Here is a 26,339-nt window from a genome sequence, read left to right as displayed (position 1 = left end):
GAATACCATTGTCAAATAAAATGCTGAGATTAAGGAGTGCTTTTATAGTTTTCTGGCTCCTTGTTTTTGCAAACATTCAGTAATTTGTTCTCAACAATGTCATCAAGTAATATTCTGTTGTGTTGAGATGTCTTTTTTTCCTTAGCCTTGTAACTTTCTCTAGTGGAAGGAGTTTTTAAGTACACAGTTGAGGAAAGAAATCTGTAAGGGTAGGTGTTCTTAAAGAATAGAATTTTTAAATGTTTATAAGCTTCACTTAAACATGTTTAACTGCCCTAATCAGAACTGGTATACATCTGTCACATGAGTGTGCTTTTATTCCCCTTCTCAGAACATAACAACATCATCTTAAATATTCTCTGCTTCTCCAAGGCTTTGTGCATGGTAGATAGTCTATAAATGTTTGTTTAATGAATAAATGAAAGAACAGCAACATAACTTACATATACTGTTAGAAACCTTTATCTTAGCTGCCTTTAGCGGTTAAGCCACTAATATGGATTATGGTAAAACACATGATAATCGTAACCCGGGAATTGTGGGTCTTAAAGATCATCCATTTCTATGTGCGTATTTGCGTGAAAACTGAAACCCACAGAGCTAGCACTTAGCCACTGTGCTTTACTTTACTCCTTCCAAAATTACTGTGGGAGGGCAAGGGGGCCCCAAGAGGAGGAGAAAGAGAGGCATGCTGAAAGGGAGGCAGCAGGAGGAAAGCGAAGTGGGAGGATTGGATTTGGGAATGAAACACAGTGAGAGTAAAGGAGAGAGAGAGAGAGATCTAATGAAAAGGTACCTGAGCAGAAGATACACAAGCTCTGTGGTCGTGTCTACAAAGGCAGCCGGGTGCTCGCTTAGCTTTCTGAGGCTCGGGGCTGGGGAGGCGGGGGTTGTGGCTGTGCACCTGCCCTGTGGCTCTTCCCCTCCACCAGGCTTCTCCATTCAGACCCTTCTCCAAACCGCAGGCTTTTGACAGCAGCTCTCTACTGGGGACTTCCACATTTAAACTACCCCCTATCCCTTCTCGGAGCTGCAGAGTCATATATTTAACTGCCTCCTCTGGATCTTGCCTTAGATGTCCAGTAGAAATATTAAGCCTAACGTGAACAAAATAGAATTCTTGATTTCAAACCCCACTTCTGCCCCATCTCCAAGCCATCTCCCCATCCCCTGGTTGCCCTTGCCGGAAAGGTAGCCATTACCTTCGATTCCTTTTCTTCGTGAGACCTCACATTGGCTCCATAGCTATGCTTTGTCCTTACTCTCTTTCCCCAGGAGGCTTGTTGAATGTGACCACTTCTCTGTGCACCACGGCTATGGCTCCTTCACAACCCACAGTCACCTCTCAGCCCACCTCCTACAGAGGTCCCCTCAATCATCCCCCAAACTTCACTCTCATCCTGTTTTTTCCTCTGTCTTTCACAGAGCAGCCAAGACGATCCTTTTAAAGTATACATCAGATGGTGCCAGTGGAATGTACCAATCCCTCTTTTCCCCAAATCGCTCCCCACTCCAAACAGTACAAAATCCCAGCTCCTTACACGGGTTCGCTGACACTGTGGGTCTTGTCTCTGCTGCTCCAACTTCATCTCCCCTCACTTCCCTCACTTCTTTCTGGCCACTTCTTTGTTTTCTTTGAGCGCCTGTGGCTCATTCCCATCTCGAGGACTTTGCAAATTCTGTTCTTGCTGTTTGGAGAGTTCATTCCCAGAATCTTTGCATTCAAGTTTCAAGTTGAATGCCTCAGATCTTCTCAGATGATCTCGATCTAAGCTAAAGTGGTGGAGGGTGTACAGGGGAGCAGTGTGCTTATTTATGTGTGTGTCTGCATGTCTGTCTGTCTTGTCTGTCTTCCGTATTAGAGTGTTCCATGAGCAGAGGAGCCCTTTTTGTTTGTTTTCAGTGGACTGTCTATAGCACATGAAAGAGTGTCTAACACATAGTAAGTGCTCAATGAATGTATGTTAAGTGATTACAAAGGGCTTGTTAATACATGCTAAAATAGCTAACAACAAAAAAAGTTCCACAGTATGTGGTCTTTCCAATTTTGTTTATCTAAACTAACGACACTTATCCATTAATTAACTGCATTCATCCATTATCTGTCCATATCACTTTGTGTACAGATAGATAATGCTAAAACATTGTGAAAACTTTGCTTTTCTTGTGTAAGGCAACTATTCCTTAATTGTTACACTATGAGTTTGTTTGGCCAGCTATTGTTTCATAGCCACTGCAGAGAGTATATATAGGCTGAATTGAACAACATTTTTATGAATTCCCAATTGATAGAATCCAGATTAATGACGCTTCGCTGTACAATATGATAAAAAATATTTTTATTTTGCTGCAATGTATGACAGTAAAATAACAACTGTGCACAGGCTTCTAAAAAATCTAAATATACATAAAAAGTCAAAATAATTATCCTAAGAGAAAATAAAATTTTTATAGACTTACTGTCTTTTGAAAATTTGTTTTCTTATAGATTTGCTTCCTTGTTCATTCATTGACAATGCTGACAAGATGCACTTACAAGGGGGCTGCATACAGTGAAGGAAGTTGTTACATTTCTTAAAATGACATCAATTTTTATCCTCTGGCATTGGGAAAAGGCAGCATTTTCTCTGGGAAATGACAGCAGCAGCAGCAGCAACATAACAATGGAAAGTAAGACACATTTTAACCCTGAATAGCTGTTAAAATGGTACTCATGCTAAACAGCTCTTCAGAGTTTCAAATATTTTCCATAGAGTCTCCAGTCCTTTAGGCCAGTTCAGTGCTACTTACCTAGTGTCTCCTTCATGGAGCTGATGCTTTCAAAGGGAAAAGTCAAAGTGAAGGGAATTTTAGGGCACACAAAGCCAGACTGTAAGCCAGACTTCAGTTTCGATGGCTTGCTATTGTGTGATTTTTTGGTGGAAATCTGACTGCATTTTGAGTTAACTGCTTGAAGCTGTTCGGGGAGCAACAAACTTGGGTTAGCTGCCAGAGCAGTTGGGAACCGAACGATGAGGACATTCGTTCATCAGAAATTCACAGGACACCTTCAAGCACATAGCGCTAATGCGAATCATAGGACAGCTCGGAAAGTAACTATAAGGCAAGGCCTTGCCACGTGGAGCCTCTAGCTTCTAGAGAGAAATGGAAGCTGAAACACCCAGGTGCCAATTCCCAGGAAGAGGTACAGGTGGATGATAGCAAATAGGCAACAAAATGCGATTCTCTCCCATTTTAAAAACACTCTCATTTGGAAAGAGGAGAAACTTGAAAAATTTTTGGTAATTATTTTCTGGAACAAAGTTAGGACATAGACCCTGATTTTCTTTTCTGTTTTCTAAATTGGTTTATGTGCAAATCATTGGATTTCAATATCCATTTAACTATTATATTTACTCTTTTACAGAAAATAATAAGTGAAAACAATCTGGACTGTTTCCAAGAACATACCACTTGCATGGCACTAGAGGGATCACACTCGTGATTTTTTTCTGTCAAAGCATTCTTGGAAAAGGATACAGTATTTCCAGCTTTCATTCTAATAAACGGGACAGCACATTGCTCTGTTTCCTTTTCCTTTGAAATGACAGGTTTTTCTCTTCACGGAGAAACATAACCTGTTTCGAATGGACCGCTGCTCTCCGGCCTCCTCAGGCTGCTCTCTCACAGCTCAGAGACCCTCACTCAGGGCCCAGCTGGCACCTGCCCTGTGCCCCACAGCTATGCTCGCTCCTGTGCCCTCCCCCTCGGTACACCCCTCCCTCGCAGGGAGTGTCTGGAAGGAGAATGTCCAGGTGAAGTTTAAATTCCTTCCAGTGGTATTTCTAACCCAAAGGGGGAACCTTATCAACTTAAGCAGATGTCCAGATGAAGGCATTTATATTGTATTCCAAGATGTTACTGGCAGAAATGGTTCATGTTTGCACATTTCCCATAACTGTTTTTATGTCTGTCTCTTTCTCTTTATCCCTCTTTGTACTCTCCCTTCTCTTTCCTCCTCGCCTTCCCCCCCACCATGTGCCACCCTCCCCCCATAAGACATTTTTTTTGAGCCTGGTGAAAACACATTTCAGATTTTATTTATTCATTTATTTTTTCTTTTTATTTGGTTACGTCGGGTCTTAGTTGTGGCACACAGGATCTTCATTGCAGCATGTGGGATCTTTCATTGCGGTGTGCGGGCTTAGTTGCCCTGCGGTGTCTGGGATCTTAGTTCCCCGAACAGGGATCGGACCCACGTCCCCTGCATTGGAAGGTGGATTCTTAACCACTGGACCACCAGGGAAGTCCCCAGATTTTTTAATTGAAATTTCCCACCAGTGATTAGATCTGACATAATTTGAGAACCTCCCCAATGTTTCCATCCAAAGTTTAATGTTCTTCATGTTCAGTGGCACAACAGAATTGATATTAGGATCCATTCAGATACAAACACAATCTTATCTGGAGTGATTGACAATTATAGACCTGTACTATGAAATAATTTCTTTTCAGGGCACTATCTGTGTAATGGGTTGATTGACTCATTCAATAACTTTTTAATGTGCAGACACTATTCTAGGCGCTTGGAGTACATCACGCAACACAACAGACAAAGATCCCTGCCTTATGGAGCTGACATTCTGATGGAGAGAGACAGGGCTTATACAATAAACATAACATATGAACAAGCTAACTTATATGATAGAAAGTGATAAAGTATTTTGAAGAAAAATAAAGAAGTACAACAGGCCAAAGGAGATCAGGAGAATGTGGGGTGGAGGTGGGGGTAGTTTACAGGATTAAACGAAGAGGACTTGGTAAGTCTCACTGAGAAGCTGAGATCTGAACAAAGACTTGTAAGAGTGAGGAAATTGGCCAAGCAGCTCCCTGGGGGAAGAGCAGTCCAGAGAGTGTGGACGACTAAAGCTAGTGTATGTCTGGGGTGTCCAGGAGCAGAAAGGAGGCCTTGTGGCTGGAGCAGAGGTGTGACGTCATGAAGTCAGAAAGGCACCAGGTCCCCAGATTACATGGGGCCCTGCTGGCCTTTTTAAGGACCTTGACTTTTATATGGAGCAAAATGGTGAGCTCCTGCGTGGTTCTGGAGAACGATGTGATCAGACTTAGCATTTTAGAAGGAAAACCCTGGCTGCCGTGGGGTTGAAATAGACTTTGAATGATAGTAGACCTGGGAGAGGAGGCAAAGATAGAAGTGAGGACACCTGTTAGGAGACTAGTGGGAGGTTGGATTTTTAGGATATCTTGGCGGCAGGGTCAACAGAATTTCCCAATGGATGGGAAGTGGGGCGTGTGAGAGGGTGGAACCAAATGTAATGCTAAGGTTTTTGTCACAAAGAAAACCTAATAGTCAAAGGGTTCAAGTCTAGGTTTAAGTGTAAACAGCCAAAGGGAGCACAAGGTTTTTAAAAATTTAAGTAGTGGAGGAAGGGGACAAGATGGATCCCGGTTTCAAGCTGCTGTCCCTTCCCCCTTCACAGCTGGATTCCAGCAGAGGAGTCTTCCCAGCCAGGGCCTGTGCACCCCCCTTTCCTGATGCCTAGAACTCTCTTCTCCAAGCTCTTTGCATAGTTGGCTCATTTGCAGGCTGTAGTCCCCAGAGAGCTCTTCTAGGCCACGCTCCCTACTGTAGCTGTACTTCCGCTCAACTCTGCTAGTTCTCTGTTTCGTTGCCTTTATTGCGCATGTTGCCTCCACAAAGGGGAGAGTATTTGCTCTCCACTGTCGGTCTTCCTCTCTGGAACGTGCACTCTGTGAATGCACAGAGCTTATCACTTTTGCTTGGTGCTGTATCTCCGTCATCTAGAACAGTGTCTGCCACACAGCAGATAATCAGTATTGGGTGAAGACCAAGTCTTGATATTACAGGAAGTCAATAAATATGTATTAAATCCCTACAGGAAACACCAACAGTCACTGGGTAGGGTTTAAGGGAATATTTGCAAGTAGCATATTTGGGCAAAAAATGAAAACATGAAAATAACATACAGACAACTAGGTAAAGGAACACCACAAGGCACTCTAATATATGATTTCTTGGCAAATGATAAGAAGGAAAATGAATGAGATTTATGGAGGGAGCAGAATTTAAAACTGTAGAATTATTGATCTTCAGAGGTAAAGGGACTAGCCCAGCAGCACACACAGATAGAAGTCTTTGCAGCACCTCATTGAGCGTTCTCCAAGCATTTCCAAGAACACAAATCACGTTATCATCTGAAGCAGTATATTCTCATCTTTGGATATTCTAATTATTAGAAGGCTGTTTTTCGTAACATGCATAGAAAAATAAGGCGTATGGACTGGGCTGGGAATGATTATTTGGCAGGGGAAGGTGTGGGCAGAGACCCAGAGCTAAGTTGGGGCCAGGGAATAACAGTGAACAGGTCTCTACATGGGAGGACCAGGTAGAAAATAACTATCTCCTATTTCTTTCAGATTGCCACAGAGAGAAAGGTCTGACAAGAGTAGAATTAGCTTCATAGATGATGGACCAGAGCAAGACCTGACACCATTTTTTTACCTACTTAGGACAATTAAAGCTCCCATTAAAAATTTAAAAATTCTACCTCTGCCAATAAAGCAGCCCGAGTTAAATATCCAGGCAAATCCGAAACTGCTGATGCCAACAAGATTTTTTTTTTAATAAGTAAAGCATCAAATTATAGTGAGAAGTATAATCACTTATACTTCTGGAGCTCATACGAATTCTAAGTAGGAGGCTGAACTTTGCTTGCCTGAGGAAGAAAGAGTAACACTTTTAGAACAGTAATAATTTTTTAAATATATAGTTCTGAAGTCATTTCCTTCGGAATGTGTAAAAGCCTGTGGATGGTGGGATTAATTTGGAACTAATTCAAGCACTGTCTTTAGAGGTTGGGGCTTATTAAAGAGATTTGCCTCCAGATTTGAAATCTTGTGACTGTTGGACTCTCTCTGGCCAAGGGAGACTAACTCAGTCACCGAAAAGCTAACATCTATGAACCCACAGCAGCAACAGTCTTCCAGGTGACTGTCCTCCTTTATATTCTTCCAAATGCTGTAATTTGTTTTAGAATGGACCATTACCAGGTTTTATTTTTCGCCCTGAAAATTTGAAGACCAGACAGCACTTCATCTAATCAAAACTACTCAGAAGTTTGACCAACCTTAGACAGTTGCAAATATCAACAGTAAACCTTTCATGTACAATAGAGTAATCCTTGGCTGATGTCAAGGACGGGATTCCCCTAGGGAGAGAAACACTGCTTTAGAAATCAAGGGGGAAATTAGAGGGTTTAATATTTCAACCAGAGTATTTTCAAACTAGCAGAGAAGAAAGTCGAGCTACTTTATATGACTGAATGCATTTCAGGTAAATCGAAGTGAAATCAAGTCCAGGATATTGTCCAAGGAGAATATCAAGTTATTTTAAAGGTAAAAGTCCATCCAGAATATCTACAATCAGGAAGAAAAAAGGAGAAGTTAGAATTTAACTGTCTGTGTGAGAAGCTTGACATCTTAGTGATTAGAAGATCCAGGATGGGAGTCCCTGTGATGCCCCAGGAATGAAACAGAATCTTTTGAATGTATATGTATAACTAATCCCCAGTGTTAGAGGCCAAGTTCACTACCTTCTGGGCTTTATTCTCTTATCTGCCAAGTGAGGATGGGGGACAGGTTGGATTAGGGAATCTCTTAGGTACATTCCAGTTCTCAAATTGGAATCAATTAGATGTGTGTTAGTGGAATTCTTATGACTGTTTCTCATACTTGTTTTATTACAAGAGGTCCTGTGAACTTCTACGTGTAGGTTCAGAGAAAAGTGAGGTACATGGAGAAAATGGTTTCTGCTTTGAAAACATGCCCAAGATTTACCCAAAGAACCTCTTGAGAATGTCATTGGATTTTCACATTGGTATTGTTTGCTTAACCTGGCTTTTCTAATGTGCAGATGTCCAGAGATTTCCCAGGAAAGAGAAGTAAAATGCCCTTGGGGGGAGTTAAAAGCAAATCTCACCGTTTGCATGGCTGTGATTTGACACTGGCTTCTTTAGATCCCTGAATGTGGGATGCAACTTGGCTTTTCCTCCTTCTGCTTCCAGTATGTCCCTCTCTCTTCCTTCATGTGAATTCCTTCTCTCTTCCCTGTTTACAAGAGGATCATTCTTGTCCGTCCTGTGGCTCTACTAGCATCTCTCTGTCTCTCAAGCTTCTGTTGATCCATTAGTCAAGTTTCTCCTTCAGAAGAACTGCAGCCAGTATTGATCTTTTTGTACTCCTGTTTCACATGATTTAGCTCTGAATATCATATTACCTATTGCTTTATTTTTTTTCCTCTTTATCGCCCCTCAACTGGTTATATACTTCTTGAAGATAGGATCCTTCCTTAATATATTGTATATCTACATAGAGCAGCGGTCCCCAACCTTTTTGGCACCAGGGACCCATTTCATGGAAGACAATTTTTCCACAGATGGGAGCTGGGTTGGGGGGATGGTTTCGGGATGATTCAAGCGCATTACATTTATTGTGCACTTTATTTCTATTATTATTACATTGTAATATATAATGAAATAATTATACAACTCGCCAAAATGCTGAATCAGTGGGAGCCCTGAGCTTGTTTTCACTTGGCACTCACTGATAGGGTGTTTTGTTTTGTTTTGTTTATAAATTTATTGATTGATTTTTTGGCTGCATTGGGTCTTTGTTGCTGCATGTGGGCTTTCTCTAGTTGTGGCGAGCGGGGACTATTCTTCTTTGTGGTACGTGGGCTGCTCGTTGCAGTGGCTTCTCTTGTTGCAGAGCACAGGCTCTAGGCATGGAGGCTTCAGTAGTTGTGGCACACAGGCTCAGTAGTTGTGGCTCATGGGCTCGAGAGCGCAGGCTCAGTAGTTGTGGTGCATGGGCTTAGTTGCTCCGCAGCACATGGGATCTTCCCGGACCAGGGCTTGAACCCATGTCCCCTGCATTGGCAGCTGGATTCTTAACCACTGCGCCACCAGGGAAGTCCCACTGATAGGGTTTTGATATGAGTCTGCAAGCGATTTATTATGGTCTCTGTGCAGTCAAACCTCTCTGCTAATGATAATCTGTATTTGCAGCCCCTCCCCAGCGTTAGCAGCGCTGCCTCAGCTCCACCTCAGATCATCAGGCATTAGATTCTCATCAGGAGTGCACAACCTAGACCCCTCGCATGCGCAGTTCACAGTAGGGTTCACGCTCCTATGAGAATCTAATGCCGCCCGCTGATCTGACAGGAGGCGGAGCTCAGGTGCTAATGCGAGCCATGGGGAGCGGCTGTAAGGGCTAAGTACAGATGATGCTCGCTCACCCACTGCTCCCCTCCTGCTATGAGGCCTGGTTCCTGGTTTCCCCTGATGTAGAGTATAGCCTCGTATTTGGCTGTTTTCTGCAGGAGCCTTGATTTTCTTTTGGAACCTCATTCTCAGAGTTCTGAAAGCCAAAATGACATTCTGAAATCTGTTTTAGCAGCTGTCAGCCACTGGTATAAATGTAATGATCAGTTCAAATGATAGTACATTCTAATGCGGTTGTGTGTGTGCATGCACGTGCGTGTATGTATCCCTTTATAATAAAAGCACCAATTTTTGTCATGTACTTCTCTTGGGAGCACAGTGGTTCTCCACACTTCCTGGGTGTAATGGAAGTGTGTATCTTATAGTTGACACCACTCTGGAAGGTCCTTGTGTAAGGAAGGAAAAGGAAGCAGCAGCTTGGGGAAGAGACTGTAGGAGACATGGTCAAAGATATTCCAGCACACAAGGGGCTCCTTTTCTTTCTTACACAGAAGATTTTATCTTTTTTTTCTAATGATCAAGTAGGACTGGGATGTGGATTGCGGTGTACTTTTTAAAGTGGAATTTCTTATACTTTATTATGTTTTATTAAAACGTTTACCTATTTTCTGTCCCATTATTCGTAATATACTAGTAGTTGGGCTTGGCTAGCCTATGATGCAATAACAAATAAATCTTGAAATCATGAGGGTTTAACAAAACAAATGTTTATTTTTCTCTCATGTCACAATTGAAGGATTGGATGCTTTCCTCAATGGCTCTTCATATAGGGACTTCATATAGGGACTCCAGTATATTCCAGAAAAAAGTCTGCCTGCTCCACTCCCATATAAAAGGAGTATATAAAAAGTTTCTTGATGAATTAAACAACTAACAGCGTGAATTCTCTTTTATTCATGCAGATTAACTATACTTCCTGTCCCCCAAACCCCACCCACCCACATACACACACGAGTGTTTTCATTCATCATATCTGTTCATTGTTAAATAATAATTGCAAAAGAGAGTGAGCTTGGAACAACAGGACTTCTGGCACATAGCACATGGGTGTGTAATCCTAAATTGAAATTTGCATTCTGAGAAACTTAAGACTTGCAATAACTGGCCTTTTCTTCATTCCAACCCTCGTAGTGCCCAACACATGTCAGTGACGCAATCAGTATTTGTGGAGCAAATGAACTCAAAACTTTCCTTAGCTTTGCCTTTACCTTGGAGCTAATTTGTTTTTTTACGTTACCTGTCTAAAAATCTTCCCTGTCATTTCCTGTCCCTGCCCATATTTGCAGTGAATGCTTTGAAACAGAGATTTGGACTTCATCTGTTGTAGCTTGACATTAAAACTTGGAGTTAAGGAATGTTTTCCAAATTCAAGAATTTACCCTTTTTGGGAACTGACATGATGTGACTTTCCTAATGTAAGTAGAAACTTAATGAAAGCATCAAATATGTAAACTGCAAAGATTTAAAGAAGAGAAATAGATTAAAGTGACTGAAGATAGTTACTGAATTAAAATCCATTCAGTGGCATTTTTCAAATGTCACCTGAATCACTCTGTATAGAGTCATTTCGGCTGCTTTCAGTATCACAGCCTTAAGGTTGATGCAGTATAGGGACAATAAAGATACGGTGTAAATTGTGAACAAAGGAAAAAAGAATTTTATTTGTTTATGGTTTAAATAGACTCTTTCTGAGCAACTTTTCACTCGAATGACCCTTGTCAAGTGGTGGTTTTTTTAGAGTAGAGAGGGGAGCTTGCAAAACTGTAAATCAGGCAATCTACATTCACATTTTGATGATCAGCAAATCACTTATTCATCTGCTAGAGTAAAGCGGATTCATGAAATCAATAAGTTGGTTATTCATTATGCCAGATACTTTTTTTTTTCCCCTTTTGAAGAGTCCATAGAGCAAACACTTAACATTTCACTGAGCTAAAAAAATGAGAGCATATTTCTAGCAAACGTCTTCAGCTTCCTTTACCTTGTGTTTCTGTCTTGTTGAGAAATGCTCAAGGCAAGTCATCACCATTGGTGTGAGATCAGTGGATGGTTATATTAATGTTAGTGATGGGGACTTTCTGCAAACATTTGTGAAGACAGGCATGCTGTAAACCGGTTAGGGATGAGTTTAATTTTTACATTTGTGAATTAAGGACTGAAGTTTCTTATGTATTTTAAGAAAATAAAATGTTACCTTGTTGCTTTGGTGGTCACACAATGGAATTGGGTTCATATAACCAATTTCCGTATAAAAATTAAGAGTTTCTATGATGAATTTCAGATCAAGGTATTAATTTGCATCCTATCCATCCTAACTGCAGATTATTAGGGGCTCCAAATGTTTCCTTCTGAAATGCACTACCCTCTTGGCCTTGCCTCTTGCTGTTTTGTGTTTTTGAGGCTGAGGAACATGCACATGATCTGCTGCTTTAAAATTAACTGTGGAAATATGCTCTGCAGGGATTCTTTGGTCATGTACATTTCACTATACCTGAAATATGTTTGCTCTTGGGTAATGAATGAATTGCAACTATGTTGCAGTATGATGCTGTGCAGTTGATTATTTTGGATTTAATGACGAAGGGACTCTGTCAGATGGTTCCTCAAAATGAAAACTCCACGTGTGAACTTTTTCATAATGTAAAGCTATAAAATCGAGAGTTTTGCTGTGGAACAGATACTAAGCATGATGCTGATTCTGAGCTGTCGGCACACACCTGAGCTTGTTGAAGAAATGAAAACAACAAATTTCAAGTCTGCCCTGGTTTACCTAAAAAGGGAAAAGCTTGAGTCTCTGTCATGCTCGGCCAAAGTCAAAATTCAGACTAACATTATTTAGCCCCTTTGTAGCTGTTCTCTAGGTATAGTCCTACTATCTATAGATTTGTGAGAAAAACAAAATGTTGCTCTTAAGACTTGAAGTTTATTGAGAAAACGAAGGGAGCTGGATATTTTACATATCTTCTTATTTTCTATTTTTTAAAAAGACCTTGTAATTTCTCTGTTATAATGAATGTTACAAGAAGTCTTGTGTGTGGGAAAGCTTAAAATACATACGCAAACTAAGCAGAAAAGAGGGAATAACTGTCTTCAACGCGTCTAATGTTCTGAAGGCTGCATGCTGTGCAGACACCTGCAGTCTTAACCACCTGTAAATTTCTCTGATTCTCCTTAACACGGTGCAGTTGTTCAGACTGCTTATGGTTTTAATGGCTTCTGTTATTGTTCTTCTGGGGAGAAATCTTTTTTTCTAAATATCAGATTAAGTAGTCACTACCTGATTTGAATAAATGGAGCCAGAAACATCCTGACAGTGTACCAAACAAGACCTGTGTGTATAATGTGAGTTCTTTCTTTTCAATTTTAGAATCAACCTTGTCCTATGTTAGGCAGCTGGAGGCAAGAGTAAGACAGCTGGAGGAGGAAAATCGCATGCTGCCCCAGGTGGGTGACTTCCAGAAGCTCATAGCTAGTCAGTGTCATTTGAGTTGTAGCATTTTATGTGGAATTTAAAGTCTCAGTTACATGATAGAAATCATTTTGTCAACAGCCATTCATCAATGCAGAGCGTGATTACTTTCCGTAATCAACCCCTTACCCATCATACTGTCCGGATTCTTAAGTGTGATACTAAAGGGCACAGATGTCTAAAACATGAATGTAAAATCATTTCGAAAGGAAGAAGAAAGAGAAAATGAAGAGAAGTAGAAAGTGCTTTGATGGTACTGCTCACATCCGTCGTGCATGTTGTTGGTGAATATAGGGAATGGACTCTTATTTAAATGGAAAATGTGCTCCTTTATGAGCTAGGGAAAGCTGCAGGTAGCTTGAAGAGTTCATATTTTAATTAAATGAGTACTTTCTAAAATTCTTTGTGATGTAATTGAACTCTTTCAGTGCAACAAAGCAATCACAGTAATTGACAGTTTTTACTTTGGGGCTTAATCTTTTTTCCCCGATGAATGTAGAATGGCACTATTTCTGGGATTTAACGCCTTGCCATATGTTTTACTGTAAAAACTTTTTCCACGGGCTGATACCTTGGTGAGAATGATGTTGGTTGAGGTCGTGGTTCTTGGGAAATGTTTTGTTGAAGAGTTGAACAAATCTACTCATTCTAGCTTGGTTTCCTTGACAGCCGGGTAAACGGTAATGTCTTTTAATATGTCATAAAAAGGAGTCTTCTCAGCATTTAGTCGCTAGTGTTCTTTCTACATTCTGGTGACTATTTCTATTTCATAAGTGACTAAGAGAAAATTAAACCTCAAACAGCTTAGTAAACAGTTTAAATGTCAAGACAAAGACTGTTTATAATTCAGGAGAAGACATATAAACATTATTACAAAGACTTAATTAATGCAAAGGCTTTGGAAAGATATTTTAGGTCTTTTTAATCTCGTTTCACTTTTAAACTAGTTTTGCCCACTGATGATGATTTGAGCTGTCAGGTACTGCATGTGGGAATGCCTCTCTCTTTCTTCCACTGGCCAGCCATCCAGATAGAAATCACGAGATTAAATGAAATTAGTCTATTTCTCACCCTTCTCAAACTGTGCATATGTCAATGCTCATGATGACAGAAAGGATTGTTTGCATTATGAAATAAAATACTACTGGTAGAGTATTTTCCCGTGCTCTTCTACACTTTTCATTTTTTAAATTTCTTTGCCGTTTTCCCTTTTATATTGGATTCAGAGTATAACTGTGCTAATACCCTTAACGGACAACATCTAACGTCTCTGTTCCAAGAAACCTAAAAGATGTAATTATTTTATATACGGTTATACCATCTCTCGGGCAACTGGGAATGTAAGTGACAAGAAAGAGGGAAAAAAGAGATAATGTTTCTTGGTTTTTCTCTGAGTGAGAATTGAAACTCATACCGAGTATTGAATGAGTGCATGTGTGCTGTCTTACTGAAAAAGAGGCACAAAAATAATTATAAGATTGATTTTTAAAACTCTGTGAAAGTGAGTGTTAGAGGCCTTGAAGGGAAATCAGAAGAGTCCAGGGAAATCAGAAGAGTCCAGGGAAATCAGAAGAGTCCTCAACTATACTTGATATGTGTGTGCATATTTAAATGCTTGCGTAGTTAAGAGTAGAAGAGATTAAACCGCTTTCCAAATTAAACTATTTTCTCCAAAATGCGTATAATTTTCAATGCATTGCTATTTTTTATCTAAGATGATTGTTGTTGTTGTTTTTCCCCACAAGAAATGGCTAAGAAAGACCATGTTTTATTGAACTTAAGATGTTATTGATGTGAGAACCACCATTATCATGTGTACTATTCAGAAAGAAAAAAATGTTGTCAATTATACCATGTCCAATTCTTGCTGATTTCAGTGATGATAAAATGGAAAAACAATGTTTTAGAATTAAACAGCTCTTTACATGTCCAAAGCACTTTCATGCAAAGAATATCTGTTGTTTGAAATATGCTATTGGACTTATGCAACGAACATCTATCTCAGTTCATAAACATTATTTCTGTTAAATTTCTGTATTTGAGAGCATTGCCTTCGTTTATAGCTAAGAGATATGATAGAACCACAGTTTGCAACTACTTGTATTGTATAAACACAACTGAAATGAACAGGGACAGTAGGTGAGATCTGAGGATGGAAAACAGTAAATGGACCTTAGAGCAGTGGGAATCATGTCAGGTGAATCCTCGTGGAACTCTGAGACTTGGGCCGACTAGCACAAAGACATATGTAGTTTATTCTTAGATGTTTATTGGTACTAAAACAAATAATTGTGAGATTTCCCTGCAGAAAGGATTTATGACTGCATGATGTGAGCTGATTTGCAAGGTCAGTTCAATGTGACAAGTTGACATCCTTGCATAAATTAGTATCAGTATCTGAACACTTGATCTCCAATTATAAGAGCTTGTTCACGGTGCCTTGATTAGAAGGTATTATTTTTTTACTCCCAAGTTTATAAAAACATGTCCACTTGTCTTTGGATAAACAGTAATAAGAATATAGTTGGCAATTGGAATTCCAAGTATATCAGATATCTTTTGTGATATCTGTAGCAGGTCCTTTGCTGTTAGTTTAGTATTTAGACTAATTACATAAAACCTCTTCCTGGATCAAGAAATTTCCTTAATGCTTACTTTCATTCCTTATATAAAACTATGTATAATGAACAGAAAGTCACAACTTTGCTCTAGAAATACATATTTAAAGATAAACAGGATGAGTGTCATAAATGCTTGTGGATATCCTTCTGGTAAGGTGCAAAGGCTTCCATTTCTTGATGTGTAAATGACAAGGTTCCTCCCAGCTCTTGTATTTCATAGGCCTAAGTGTAATTAAAGCTTGGGTCCAGTCTTATACCCATGCGAAGTTACCAGGTCCCAGAAAGAAGGGGTTTTTTTTTTTTAGGAAATAGATAGGAAAGTGCAGTGAAGATTGAGTTTGGTTCTGTCTGGTGGGGAAGAGGAGCTCACAGAAGGCATGGATGAAATGTCAATGTGGATGCCGTGGCCGATCAGCACCTAGTAAGCACAGAGCTCTCGGCTCTGCCGCAGCCTTGGCAACGTCCTCCAAGGATCACTGAGCTACGCTGTACGTCAGTTAGGAAACGCAGTATTTCAAAGGTGTCTTAAAGTCAGAACAGTCTCGTTAATTTCAGAAAATGCAGTATTATTTGCTAGGTATTATTTGAAAAGAAAATGCCTTTTTACTTGTGTTTTTATTTTGCGAGAAAGACAACATGAGGTCTACCCTCTAAACAGATTTTTAAGCTTTTAACACAGTATTGTTATCTACAGGCATGATGTTGTGCTTCCGATCTCCAGAACTTACTCATCTCGCGTAACGGAGAGTTTATACATCCTAATTAGTGACTCCCCATCTCTCCCTGCCCCTCTCCTAGCCCCTGGCGACCACCACTCTGCTCTTGGCTTCTGTGAGTTTGACTGTGTCAGACACCTCATATGTATAAGTGGAATCATGGGGTATTTGTCCTTCTGTGGCTGGCTTATTTCTCTTGCCATAATATGGCCGTTGGATCCAGCAATCCCACTTCCAGATAGTCACCCAGAAGAACTGCAATCAGGATCTCAAAAAGACATTGAAACTCCTGTGTCTATTGCAGCACTATTAACCATAGCCAAGATGTGGAAGCAACTTTAAAGGTACATCAACAGATGTATAGATAATGAAAATGTGGCATAAACATATAATGGATCATTATTCAGCCTTTTGAAAAAGAAGGAAATCCTGCCATATGAGACAACAAGGATTAACCTTGAAGATGCTTTTTTGAAAGTTAGTATAAGTGATCACTAAAGATAACCTGGACCTGGGATATTATCTTCCTTGAACACATAAACTAACATGAATATTTTTTACAGATTACATTTAAAAATATTTCACACGATTGCATCTACCCTCTCATAATATATACCTGTAATGCTAAAACTGCTCAGACTGGTCTGTCAGCTCCACTGTGTACATATTTAATACAATATGAACCCTAAATGAAGATTGTGTGTTACTTAAATAAATGTAGCTGCTAGCTATGAAATTTTGTTAACTTTCAAATCCAATGAGGTAAAGTCACCCACAATGTCATAAGTAAGCATTTATAAATTACAGACCTGAGATGGTGTAAAGTTGTAGTTGTGAAGGAATTTCATATCAAATTTAAAAGCAACATTTCTATCTCAGGTATTCACAAGATTGCTCTGGATAAAAAGGCATTAATTTTCAAATCTGACTAGAACCTGACATATGAGATTGGACAATCCCCTCCCTTAGAAAAAGCATATAAGGTTCACAGAGTCTGGGAGTATAGTCCTGGGCAGACAGCTGATTACAGACAGACCCAGGCTAAGACACAGGCCTATTCAGTGTTCCTTCTAGTGTACACGCAGTGCCCCCCATCAGTCATTTCATACCATTAACTTACTTCACTGGAATTAAGCTGCTAAATCTATTTTTATCTCATTGTCAAATTGTTTTTTTAACCCTTACCTTAAAAATTAACATTGGATCTGCTTAGCCGTCTAAGATTTGTTAGACGTTTATTCTATTCCTGCTTTTAAGGGAAGTATTGTTCTTCAAGCCGCAGTATCGTAAATGAAAGAAAAATGCATTTTAGAGCCTTCTCCTCCCTGACGTGTTTCCCAGATACTTCAGAATCATAAAGTTTTATTGTACAAACCCACAGACCCATATCTGCATGAAAAATTCATACTTAACAGAATGTGGTCAGAGAAGGTCTTTCCGTTCAGATGATTTGGAGGTAGGTGGGTAGGGAAACATAGATACGGTAGTGGTTTTCAAGGCGTTTCCCAGTGACATTTGATATTTTAGCCTAAATTCAAAACCCTTGCTTGGATCTCTCTGCTCATTCCATTATCCTTTTCTTGATGGTCACAAAGGTGTTTTTAATCCAGACCTAGCCAATATGTTTATGTGCTATGTCTGCAATGCAGTCTGTTCGAGGAGAAAATATCTTAAAGTGGATAGTGAAGAATATCTGATGATTTTATTATAAATAATACAATCCTTTGAAGACATCAGTTACTTTTCAGATACACCCATAAGGTAAAAACTAATATTTTTAAAGCTATTTTCACCTATCTTGTTTTGAGTTTGGAGTTTGCTTTATGGAGAGGGCGAAAGACAAGAAGCAAGCAGTTTGCTGTAAATCCAAAGCCAATTAAGTACATTTGCTACAAGTCTTACTGGGAAACCTGTCTTTTCCTCTCATACTCTGGCACCAACATCTGCTTGGAAAGCACTGTGTGTCCTTTATGCCTCAGAGACCCTCTCCAGAACAAACCACCCACCTCCTGAGACCAGGGTTTTAGAGCAAGTTTTCCAGCATCAGCGTAGGTGCCTGGTGTCCTATGCCTGCCCTGTGCTGTGGGTTCAGCAAATGTGTTAGAAAGGCACTGGCAACTTGGAGCACCACTGGGTGGGCCCTTTTCAGCAAGTGTTTCTCTGTCTGTTGTGCTGGCACACACACAAGAGTCTAATTTTAGGAGTGGAAATGAAAAATCTCCCTCTCGTGTAATTCGGTTGCAAGGTGGCCTCAACAATGCAGTCTTTCAGTGCACTGGGAAAGAGACAGAGCCGTTTTCAGAGCAGTTCCTGAACAAAGGAAAGAAGCTGTCACCATTGCCAGAAGTGCTGAGGGAGGGTACCCAGGAGCTGAAGAAATCGAGCCCCTCACTTCCATGGCAACACACCCCAGGTCCAGCATCTCATCTCGGAAAAGCTCCCTCACCTGTGTGCTTATGCAGATTGCCGGCGTGCTGGGCAGAGATGGGGGGGCGGGGAGGGTCGTTTCTCTCTGAGATGTAGATTTCCGTCCTATGCTTTTCCTGTTTTGCTGTGAAGTATTTATCTATTGTGTCACTCTTTCTCCTTTCCACATTTTCTGACTTTATGTTTTGCAAGTCATTTTTGCCTTATCGGGTCATAAATATATGGCTCTTCTATGGTTGGAACTGCTCTGGAAGAAAAATTCAGTAACTATAGCACAAAAGCAGACACAGAGTAGTGCTTTCGAGGATGCTAAGAGCGAATGGTGGTATCCTTCAGTTGTTATTTGCATGGAAATTACCTTTGTGGCACTCATGAGGGGCAACTTGCACAAAAAAGTTTTTCATGGATAGCAACTCTAATTATGTTGCACAACCTGAGTAGAAGCTGGATGCTACTGATGGAAGAAATTAGTTACATCCATTAAGGGTTGGTTGCTGCTAGAGCCATATTTGGGGGAAAAATGGACTCCACCAGAGAAATAGTGCTTGTGGATTACAATTTTCTCTAAATCACCATGATTTATATAATTAAAGAAAAGGAAAAAAGCTTTTTCTGTATAGAGTTTTCAAAGGAGATGGGTACTACACAAGTGGTGTGGGTGTATTGGAATAAAAGAGACAGATATGGGAAGTAAGTTGATGGGGAAAGTCATGCTGGAGAACCTAAATACATGGAGACTGGATTAAGGGAAAAGCGAAAATCTATCAGAGAAAATATCAAAGAGAGTAAAGCTCACAGCAAAAATGTCTAAAGCAACATGGAGTCTCTCAGAGTGAAGGGATTTGCAACATTCTTCTGTCACCCCCTCATGCTTAAGGATTCTTGTTTGAGAATCTGCTACATGATGAGAAATCTTATTTCTCATGAGGGAAAATAGGTGAAATAGAAATGCAACAAGCAACATAGCTATACTACTTATTAAACTTATTAATAGAATTATTGAATTTAAAAGGTACTCCACTGTCAGGGACTGTGGTATCAATAATTCATATTTAACAGTGTTGCCTTTTTATAGCTATACTGGTATGTTAGTAATTCTACCACTAGGGCATATTTTAAAAAATGTTGTTTTGATTTGTAGTAGCCATAAAAAATAGTAGCATTTCTGCTACCTGTCCTTGGCAGAATTTGTCACCAAAAACAATGGGACTCTCTCAGCACAAAGTTTTGCTGTGTAGTAATATCAACTAGAATCATAGGTATTTGAATGGGAAGCAATATGGAGGAATATTTGGGGAAAATTTGGGATGGAACTACAAGAGAAATTAATGTTGCCTTGTCCTGTAGAAATGGCTCTCTTATTATTTTTTTAATCCAGAGTGGAGTCAAAAATGTTTTATGAGGTAAAGATGAAACAGTCTTCCCTTTTCTTGCTTTCTCTAAGGGTAAGAAAACAGTCTCAGAGAAAGTGGTGGAAAGTACTGTGTAATGTTTGTGAGGATTAAATTAAGCAAACTAAATGTAAATACTCTTGAAATATGGATATCAAAAAATGAAAATGATGAAAACCTGGCTTAGTTGACACTTGTAAAGGTGCAGAGACTCCCGTTGGAGCACAGTCTCACTTTGGTCTCCATTTCCCGCTGGAGGTCACTACCTCTCTGACTGATGGAAAAGAGGCATCTGAACTGTGCTGTCCTCCTCTTCTTTCTGGTTCAAATCTTTCCTACAGTGGGGTTTAGGCATTTTTCATGTAAGGGTCTAAACGTCTAGTTTCTTTCTTCGCTGTAGCCTGAGGAAAAGGATCACATTTATAACACAATAAAAATTAAAACTGGTGCCTCTTAATAACTGATAGTTACCTATATCAAAATGTAAAGTAGGCAAGTATAAATGTAATATAGTCAATGCCTAGATATTGCCTAAGTATAAATACAATATAGATAATAAATGTAGTGTAGGCAAATAATTAATTCTTTGACAAAGTAAGACAGTTTAAGTAAACAAATTTCTAAGTGATTTGAGACTTTCCTAAATGATACTTAAAAAGCTATCATTGTGTGAAAACTAAGCAAAACATAACTAAGTCATTTTTAGAAAGCTGAGACATGGTCAGCCGTGACTGTGGACTCTGTTAACAATCAAGTAATTAAAGGAGTCACTGTGAATATGCTAGAACAAGCACTGAATGGGGAATTACAAGAACTAGGACTTGGTCTAAAGAGCTGCTGGACCAGGATGATACGCTAACCTCTGTGAACCGTAAATGTCTTGACTAGAAAAGAGGATTGTCAAAGGCGAGGTGGAAGGTTCTGCTCAGCTCTGCGAATCCATGACTCTTTATCCAGAGAAAGTTTGTTGTATATGTGTAATGTATACACAAAAGAGGTGTGCCCCTTTGAATTTTGATATAAAGTTCCCTAAAACTACAGGTTGGCAGCATATTGGATCTTTTATTTACAGGTGTGTATTTAGTGTGTAGTTATGTCATTGTGGGTTATTCTTCCTCGTTGTGTTCTAAAGTTAATAAAATTTCATCAGACAGCTATTAAATTTAAGTAACGTACAGTCTTATGTGTAAATCTTTGAGGCTCATATCATATCAAGTATGCTTGTAATGGGGCTCACCTACTAGTCTGGGCAGCGTTAGCTATGTATATTTTGAGAGATAATGTGCAGTCCCCTTATTTATATAAAATTATATGTAATGAACATAAAGGCGTTAGTTTTCCTGAACAATATACACATTTTAAAACAACCAAGATGAGTGTAATGAATCCTTATGGATTTCTCTCTGGGCAGATACAAAGGCCTCTGTGTCTTCATTGGGAAGTGTGGTTTCTTTCAGCCCTGAACATTCTGAGCCCAAGGATAAGTAAAAGCGTGTGTGTCCGTCTTATACCCATGCAAAGTTACCAAGTCCCAGAATGAAGGGGTCTGTAGTCGAGGGCAGATAGAGAAACGCAGTGTAGATTGAGTTGGTCCTCTCCAGTGATCAAGAGGAGCCCTCGGGAAGTATGCATGGGTGTCACTCATCACCTGGCGAGCACGGGCTCTTGGATCTGCCATGGTCTCCGTGGTACTCCACAAGCATCGTTGAGCGCTGTAGTCTACACCTAGTTTGTGAACACAGTATTTCAAAGGGAGCCCGAAAGTGTGAATGGCCCTATTACTTTTTAAAAATTCAGTATTACCTATTAGGTATTATCATTTGAGAAAGAAATGCCTTTTCAAAGTTGGTACCAATGATAAAGATCCCCAGAACTTAAAATATTCTCTAAGCACATAAACCAATGTAAACGTTTTTTACAAATCACTGTTAAAAATATTTCAAAGGGGGACTTCCCTGGTGGTCCAGTGATAAAGAATCCGCCTTACAATGCAGGGGACATGGGTTCGATCCCTGGTCAGGGAACTAAGGTCCCACATGCTGCGGGGCAACTAAGCCCGCGGGTCGCAACTACTGAGCTCGCGCGCCTCAGTGAGAGAGCCCGCATACCACAAACTACAGAGCCCATGCGCTCTGGAACCTGACCGCCACAACTACAGAGCCCATGCACCCTGGAGCCTGCACGCCACAACCAGAGAAGAGAAAACCCACACGCCACAACTAGAGAGAAGTCCGTGCGCCGCAATGAAAGATGCCGCATGCCTCAATGAAGATCCCGCGTGCCGCAACTAAAGACCTGACGCAGCCATAAATAAATAAAGTCTTAAAAAAGATTTCAAAGGATTTCATATAATAAATGGAGAATGTTATTTCACAAAGTTTTTAAAATTATGATGAAAGAGATCATCAATATAGGAAATGTTAGAAAATCAACTTTTACTTACCTCTAATTTATACCAAAACAATGTATATTCTTTATTTTAAAATGTAACATACTTTTCAGGAATTCAATTATGAAAGAAGCCAAAATAGATTACTGTGAAAAAGAGATGACAGAGATACGAGATACCAGATATTAGTCTTTTGCAGCGTGACTAGACTGAGGAGAATAACACGACTCCCTCCATATGGATCAAATGGCAGCTATACTGGGATCTACAGAAAGAAGGCAATGTTCTTTCAAAGGAAACTTATTCGTTGTAGACAACTGTAGACTGTAGACTAAAGCACCTGAAATAAAAGCCAGCAAGAAGTGGACCGGGCCTTTCTTTAGATTCTGTGGTTGTCGTAGAAAATGAAAGAAAAATGCTAGGAGGTCCATCGCGAGACAGTTATCAGTGTCACTTTTACAGTTCACGTGGAACTTTTCTTTATTATCTTTTAGATCGTGTGCCACGGAGCCTGTATAAACTGGTGTCGTGTTGACACACGAAGCTAATTAAAGCATGGGTAGAGAAGCAGGATGAAGAAAGAGAGCGTATGAAATAAATGACAGGCTTCCCCTTAATTGTTTTACGACTTAAGGACCTTTACTGGCTGGGTAAATAATTCTTAGTAGATTTAGGGTTATTTTAGAGCTTAATCTAGAAATTCTACAACATAGTTTCTGTATTGCTAAGCAATCGGGTACTTGGAAAAAACAACCCACCCACACGTGTAAATGTGGCATTCCTGAAAGTCACGGTAGACTGTTTGCTCAGGCCAGGCCAGCACAGGTTGGGTGCGGGGATGGGATCTGTGCACTCAGCCCCTGGGAGCCTGCCTTTGGGAGCTGCTCCCTCCTCGAGTGTACAGGTTTCCCTGGCCTCCATAGTCTGGTCCTGACTTTGGCTGCTATAGTGAGGTCCTGGCCCTTCCCCAAGGCTCCTATGATCAGGTCTCCCAACATTCCCTGGGCTGAGAAAATTCCCCAACTCCTGCTTGCAATCCACCTTGTTCCAGGCCCAAAGCCTATAGAAAAAGTACTTCTTACCACAGGGTCCTAGTGTGAAGCCCAGAATCACAGGTGGGAAGGAAGAGGTACTAGTAGTGAAGGGACAGCCTATTCAAAGATCGTTCCTCCCTTCTGAAAGTGTTTCATTATCCTTGTTTCAAGTGTCTCTCCCTGGTCTAGTTCTTTCCTTTGGGAGAACGTCTTGTCCTCAAACTTTTCGATATCTCACAAAAATCCACTCATCTCAGATACTTGTGATCTCAGGAGTGCTTAGTTGAGGCACACGGATCATCGAGCCCTCTTTCAGAATTTTTATCCTCTTTCAGATTTTTGTAACTTGTGTAATATAGTTTGGAGGAGTAGAAGCAACTTTTGAATTATTTTTTTAAAAAAGAGAAAAATAAAACACAAGGAGACAGCTAACCTTGCTTTAAAACCCTTGGACTAATTAGTATTTTGGTAGTTTTATTCATCCAGCTATTGCTCTTAGCAGTTTATTAGAAAGAAGATTGGATACAAAAATGTAAGGATCATGGAGGAAATGTAAATCTGATGTAAATATAGTATAGCAAATAAAGGAATTTGATACTGTCTTTTCTTGACCTAAGATGCCTCTCATTTGCAACAGAACAACATGTGAAGCAGAAGTTCTAATGTTTGACAGATAACAAAAAACTAATAAACCCAGGCGGAGATGGGAGCCATCCTGGACTTACATAAAAGCTGGCTCTAAGAAAGGCTTTTTAATAGTCAAAATATTTCAGCTGTTTTTGCCATTCAAGACTGGTGTGTCTTAATGTCAAAAAGAATTTTTTTATTTAAACATTTTCATATGCTAGGAAATTTAATAACCCTAACTACAGAAATATCATAAAAGTAAAACATAAAATACACACTCAGAAATAAATCACAACTCCAGTAAATCTGATCGCAAATAAATTGTGTGGGAATGATGGGTCTTCATCCTTTTGGATGCCAGGCATGTATTGAGTGCCGGAAGTTCACAGAAGCTAGTTAGAACTTGAATGCTTTCTTTCCGACAGAGTTAGACGGAGGGGACTTTAGCAACTGCATTTGGAAATCTGTTATATTGTTTGGGACAAATTCCATTCACTTTTCAACCCCTGTTCTCATCTCACTCCTATTTTAATGCACAATTCCTTAACCAGAGAAACTCACATGCGTTTGTTGATGACTTCCGCAAATGGTAAGGTAGTTAGTGATGGCCCCTCACATTCATTGCCAATTGAAAAGGACTTTGGAGAGGTCCATGTAAGACTGGACCCTCTACTAAATGGTAATTTTTAAAGAAGGTGGCTTCTGTGGCCTCACAGCATTCGTTTTATTAAAGAGGATTCTCTTGGTTAGGGAAACCAGTTATATTGAGCCTTGGACACTTGAGAACAAGATCAAAGTGGGCATGAGAGCGGGTAAGGGCAGCTGCCCTTCCAATGTTTTTCACTTAAAATAAGCGCCCTGCTCAGGATCTTGATGTTGACAAGGTTCTTCAGAGTCAGTTACCAGAATGTGATAAGACATCTCTGGATTCTAGGTGGTTTCTCAGGGCTTCAGGGCTGTAAATGATGCCAGAGTAATTTGTGAGTCAGTAGACCTTAACTAGTCTTTAAACCAGTAGAAAATGTTCGATTTTGTTATCACATTGATTTTTAATACCTTATTGCCTTATTAAACTGTGCTTTTTATTTTAGATGTATCTTTATGGTAATTCTGTTTGAAGGCATCAATCCTACTGGTTTTAAGCGTTTGTGCAGAATCTTAAGTCTTTAGGGCTCCAGGAGAGACCCCATTATAGGTCATGAAAAGGATAGTGTCTAATTCTTTTATTTGTATATGTTCTTTCTTCTTTTAAATGATGAGGTTGTAACCTAAAATGGACCTTTCTTTCTGTGAGAAACAGCTTGGACCACAGCAGGATGGATGATTTAGAAAAATCTGTGACCCTTGCAGCTGGGTCTGCCTCAGGGCACAGGATGTGATGGTTGAATCACCCATTCTGCCCTGGAGGCTTGTTTAGGTCACAAGCACTAACCACAGCCTGAGTATCAGCTGAGGGCCTGGGTATTGGACCAACACTGAGTCCATCTTGGGATACTGATTCCCATTCTGACCTTGGTCCCTATGATTATCTCTATTGCAGGTGAGAGTGTGTGCACTAATGGGCAGAGGCAAGGTTTGTGTCCAGATTTTCTGTTCCCACTAGTCTAGCATTCTTCCCATTTTGCTGAAACTTGTCACGTGGCAAGTATGTTTCTCTTGAAGCAAGTTAGCTTTGAAAACACCACGACCAGCACCATCACCACCACCTCCATCCACGACAAACCTCTGGTGTGGTATCATTGGGGTGTGAATGGGAATTAGGCAAGAAACCCAGTGTATTTTCTAGTCCATCTGTTTTGCTGTTCACTGAGTTTCATCACTCTAATAATGATTTTCTCAGCATAGGAAGATCTCATCCTTTTCTCAATCTTAAGGACATTTCTAGTCTGTAGATAAATAGTTACTCAGGAAAAAATATTTGTCCACTTATCACTTATCTTCTGGTTCAATTGTAGTTTCTCTTTAAGCTGCTTGCCTCCTTCTCTAGAAACTTCCCAGACTATTCCAATCTGCAGTGACCTTGTTATCTTCTAAACCAGGGTTTGGTCCTTTTTTAGTAAAGGGGCAGATAGTAAACATTTTCAAGTTTGTGAGCCATATGGTGTGTTGCAACTACACGTCTGTCACTGTGGCACCAAAACAGCTGAAAACAAATGCAGAGTCTAAATGGATGGGCTTGGCTGTGTTCTGATAAAACTTTGTTTATAACACAGGAGAAAGAGGCTGGATTTAACTCTGGCAGTAGTTTGCTGACCCTTGTCCTACACTAAAAATATTTATGTGTCAATTGCTTGGGTTATCTGTTAATATTATTTTAAAAAAATTGGTCTCATATTGTTACATAAATTTGCATTTGTACATAGAGA

General features: G+C 39.9%; 1 protein-coding gene across 6 annotated transcripts in view; it reads left to right on the top strand.

Annotated features, from left to right (window-relative positions):
* CCDC85A (coiled-coil domain containing 85A) overlaps nucleotides 1–26,339 on the top strand; it is a 202,797-nt gene that overhangs the window by 141,739 nt on the left and 34,719 nt on the right. For 5 of the 6 annotated variants that reach the window (XM_033838540.2, XM_033838542.2, XM_033838541.2 and 2 more), the window contains exon 3: nucleotides 12,667–12,743. The exons of the other annotated variant lie outside the window; for it this stretch is intronic. In XM_033838540.2, coding sequence (XP_033694431.1) covers nucleotides 12,667–12,743 — 77 coding nt within the window. The remainder of the gene's footprint in view (nucleotides 1–12,666; nucleotides 12,744–26,339) is intronic. 6 annotated transcript variants of the gene reach the window in all.

Source organism: Tursiops truncatus, chromosome 14, assembly GCF_011762595.2.
Source record: "Tursiops truncatus isolate mTurTru1 chromosome 14, mTurTru1.mat.Y, whole genome shotgun sequence".
In the NCBI taxonomy this organism is placed as follows: Eukaryota; Metazoa; Chordata; class Mammalia; order Artiodactyla; family Delphinidae; genus Tursiops; species Tursiops truncatus.
Note: the sequence above shows the minus strand (reverse complement) of the source record. Positions and strands in the feature narration are given on the sequence as shown.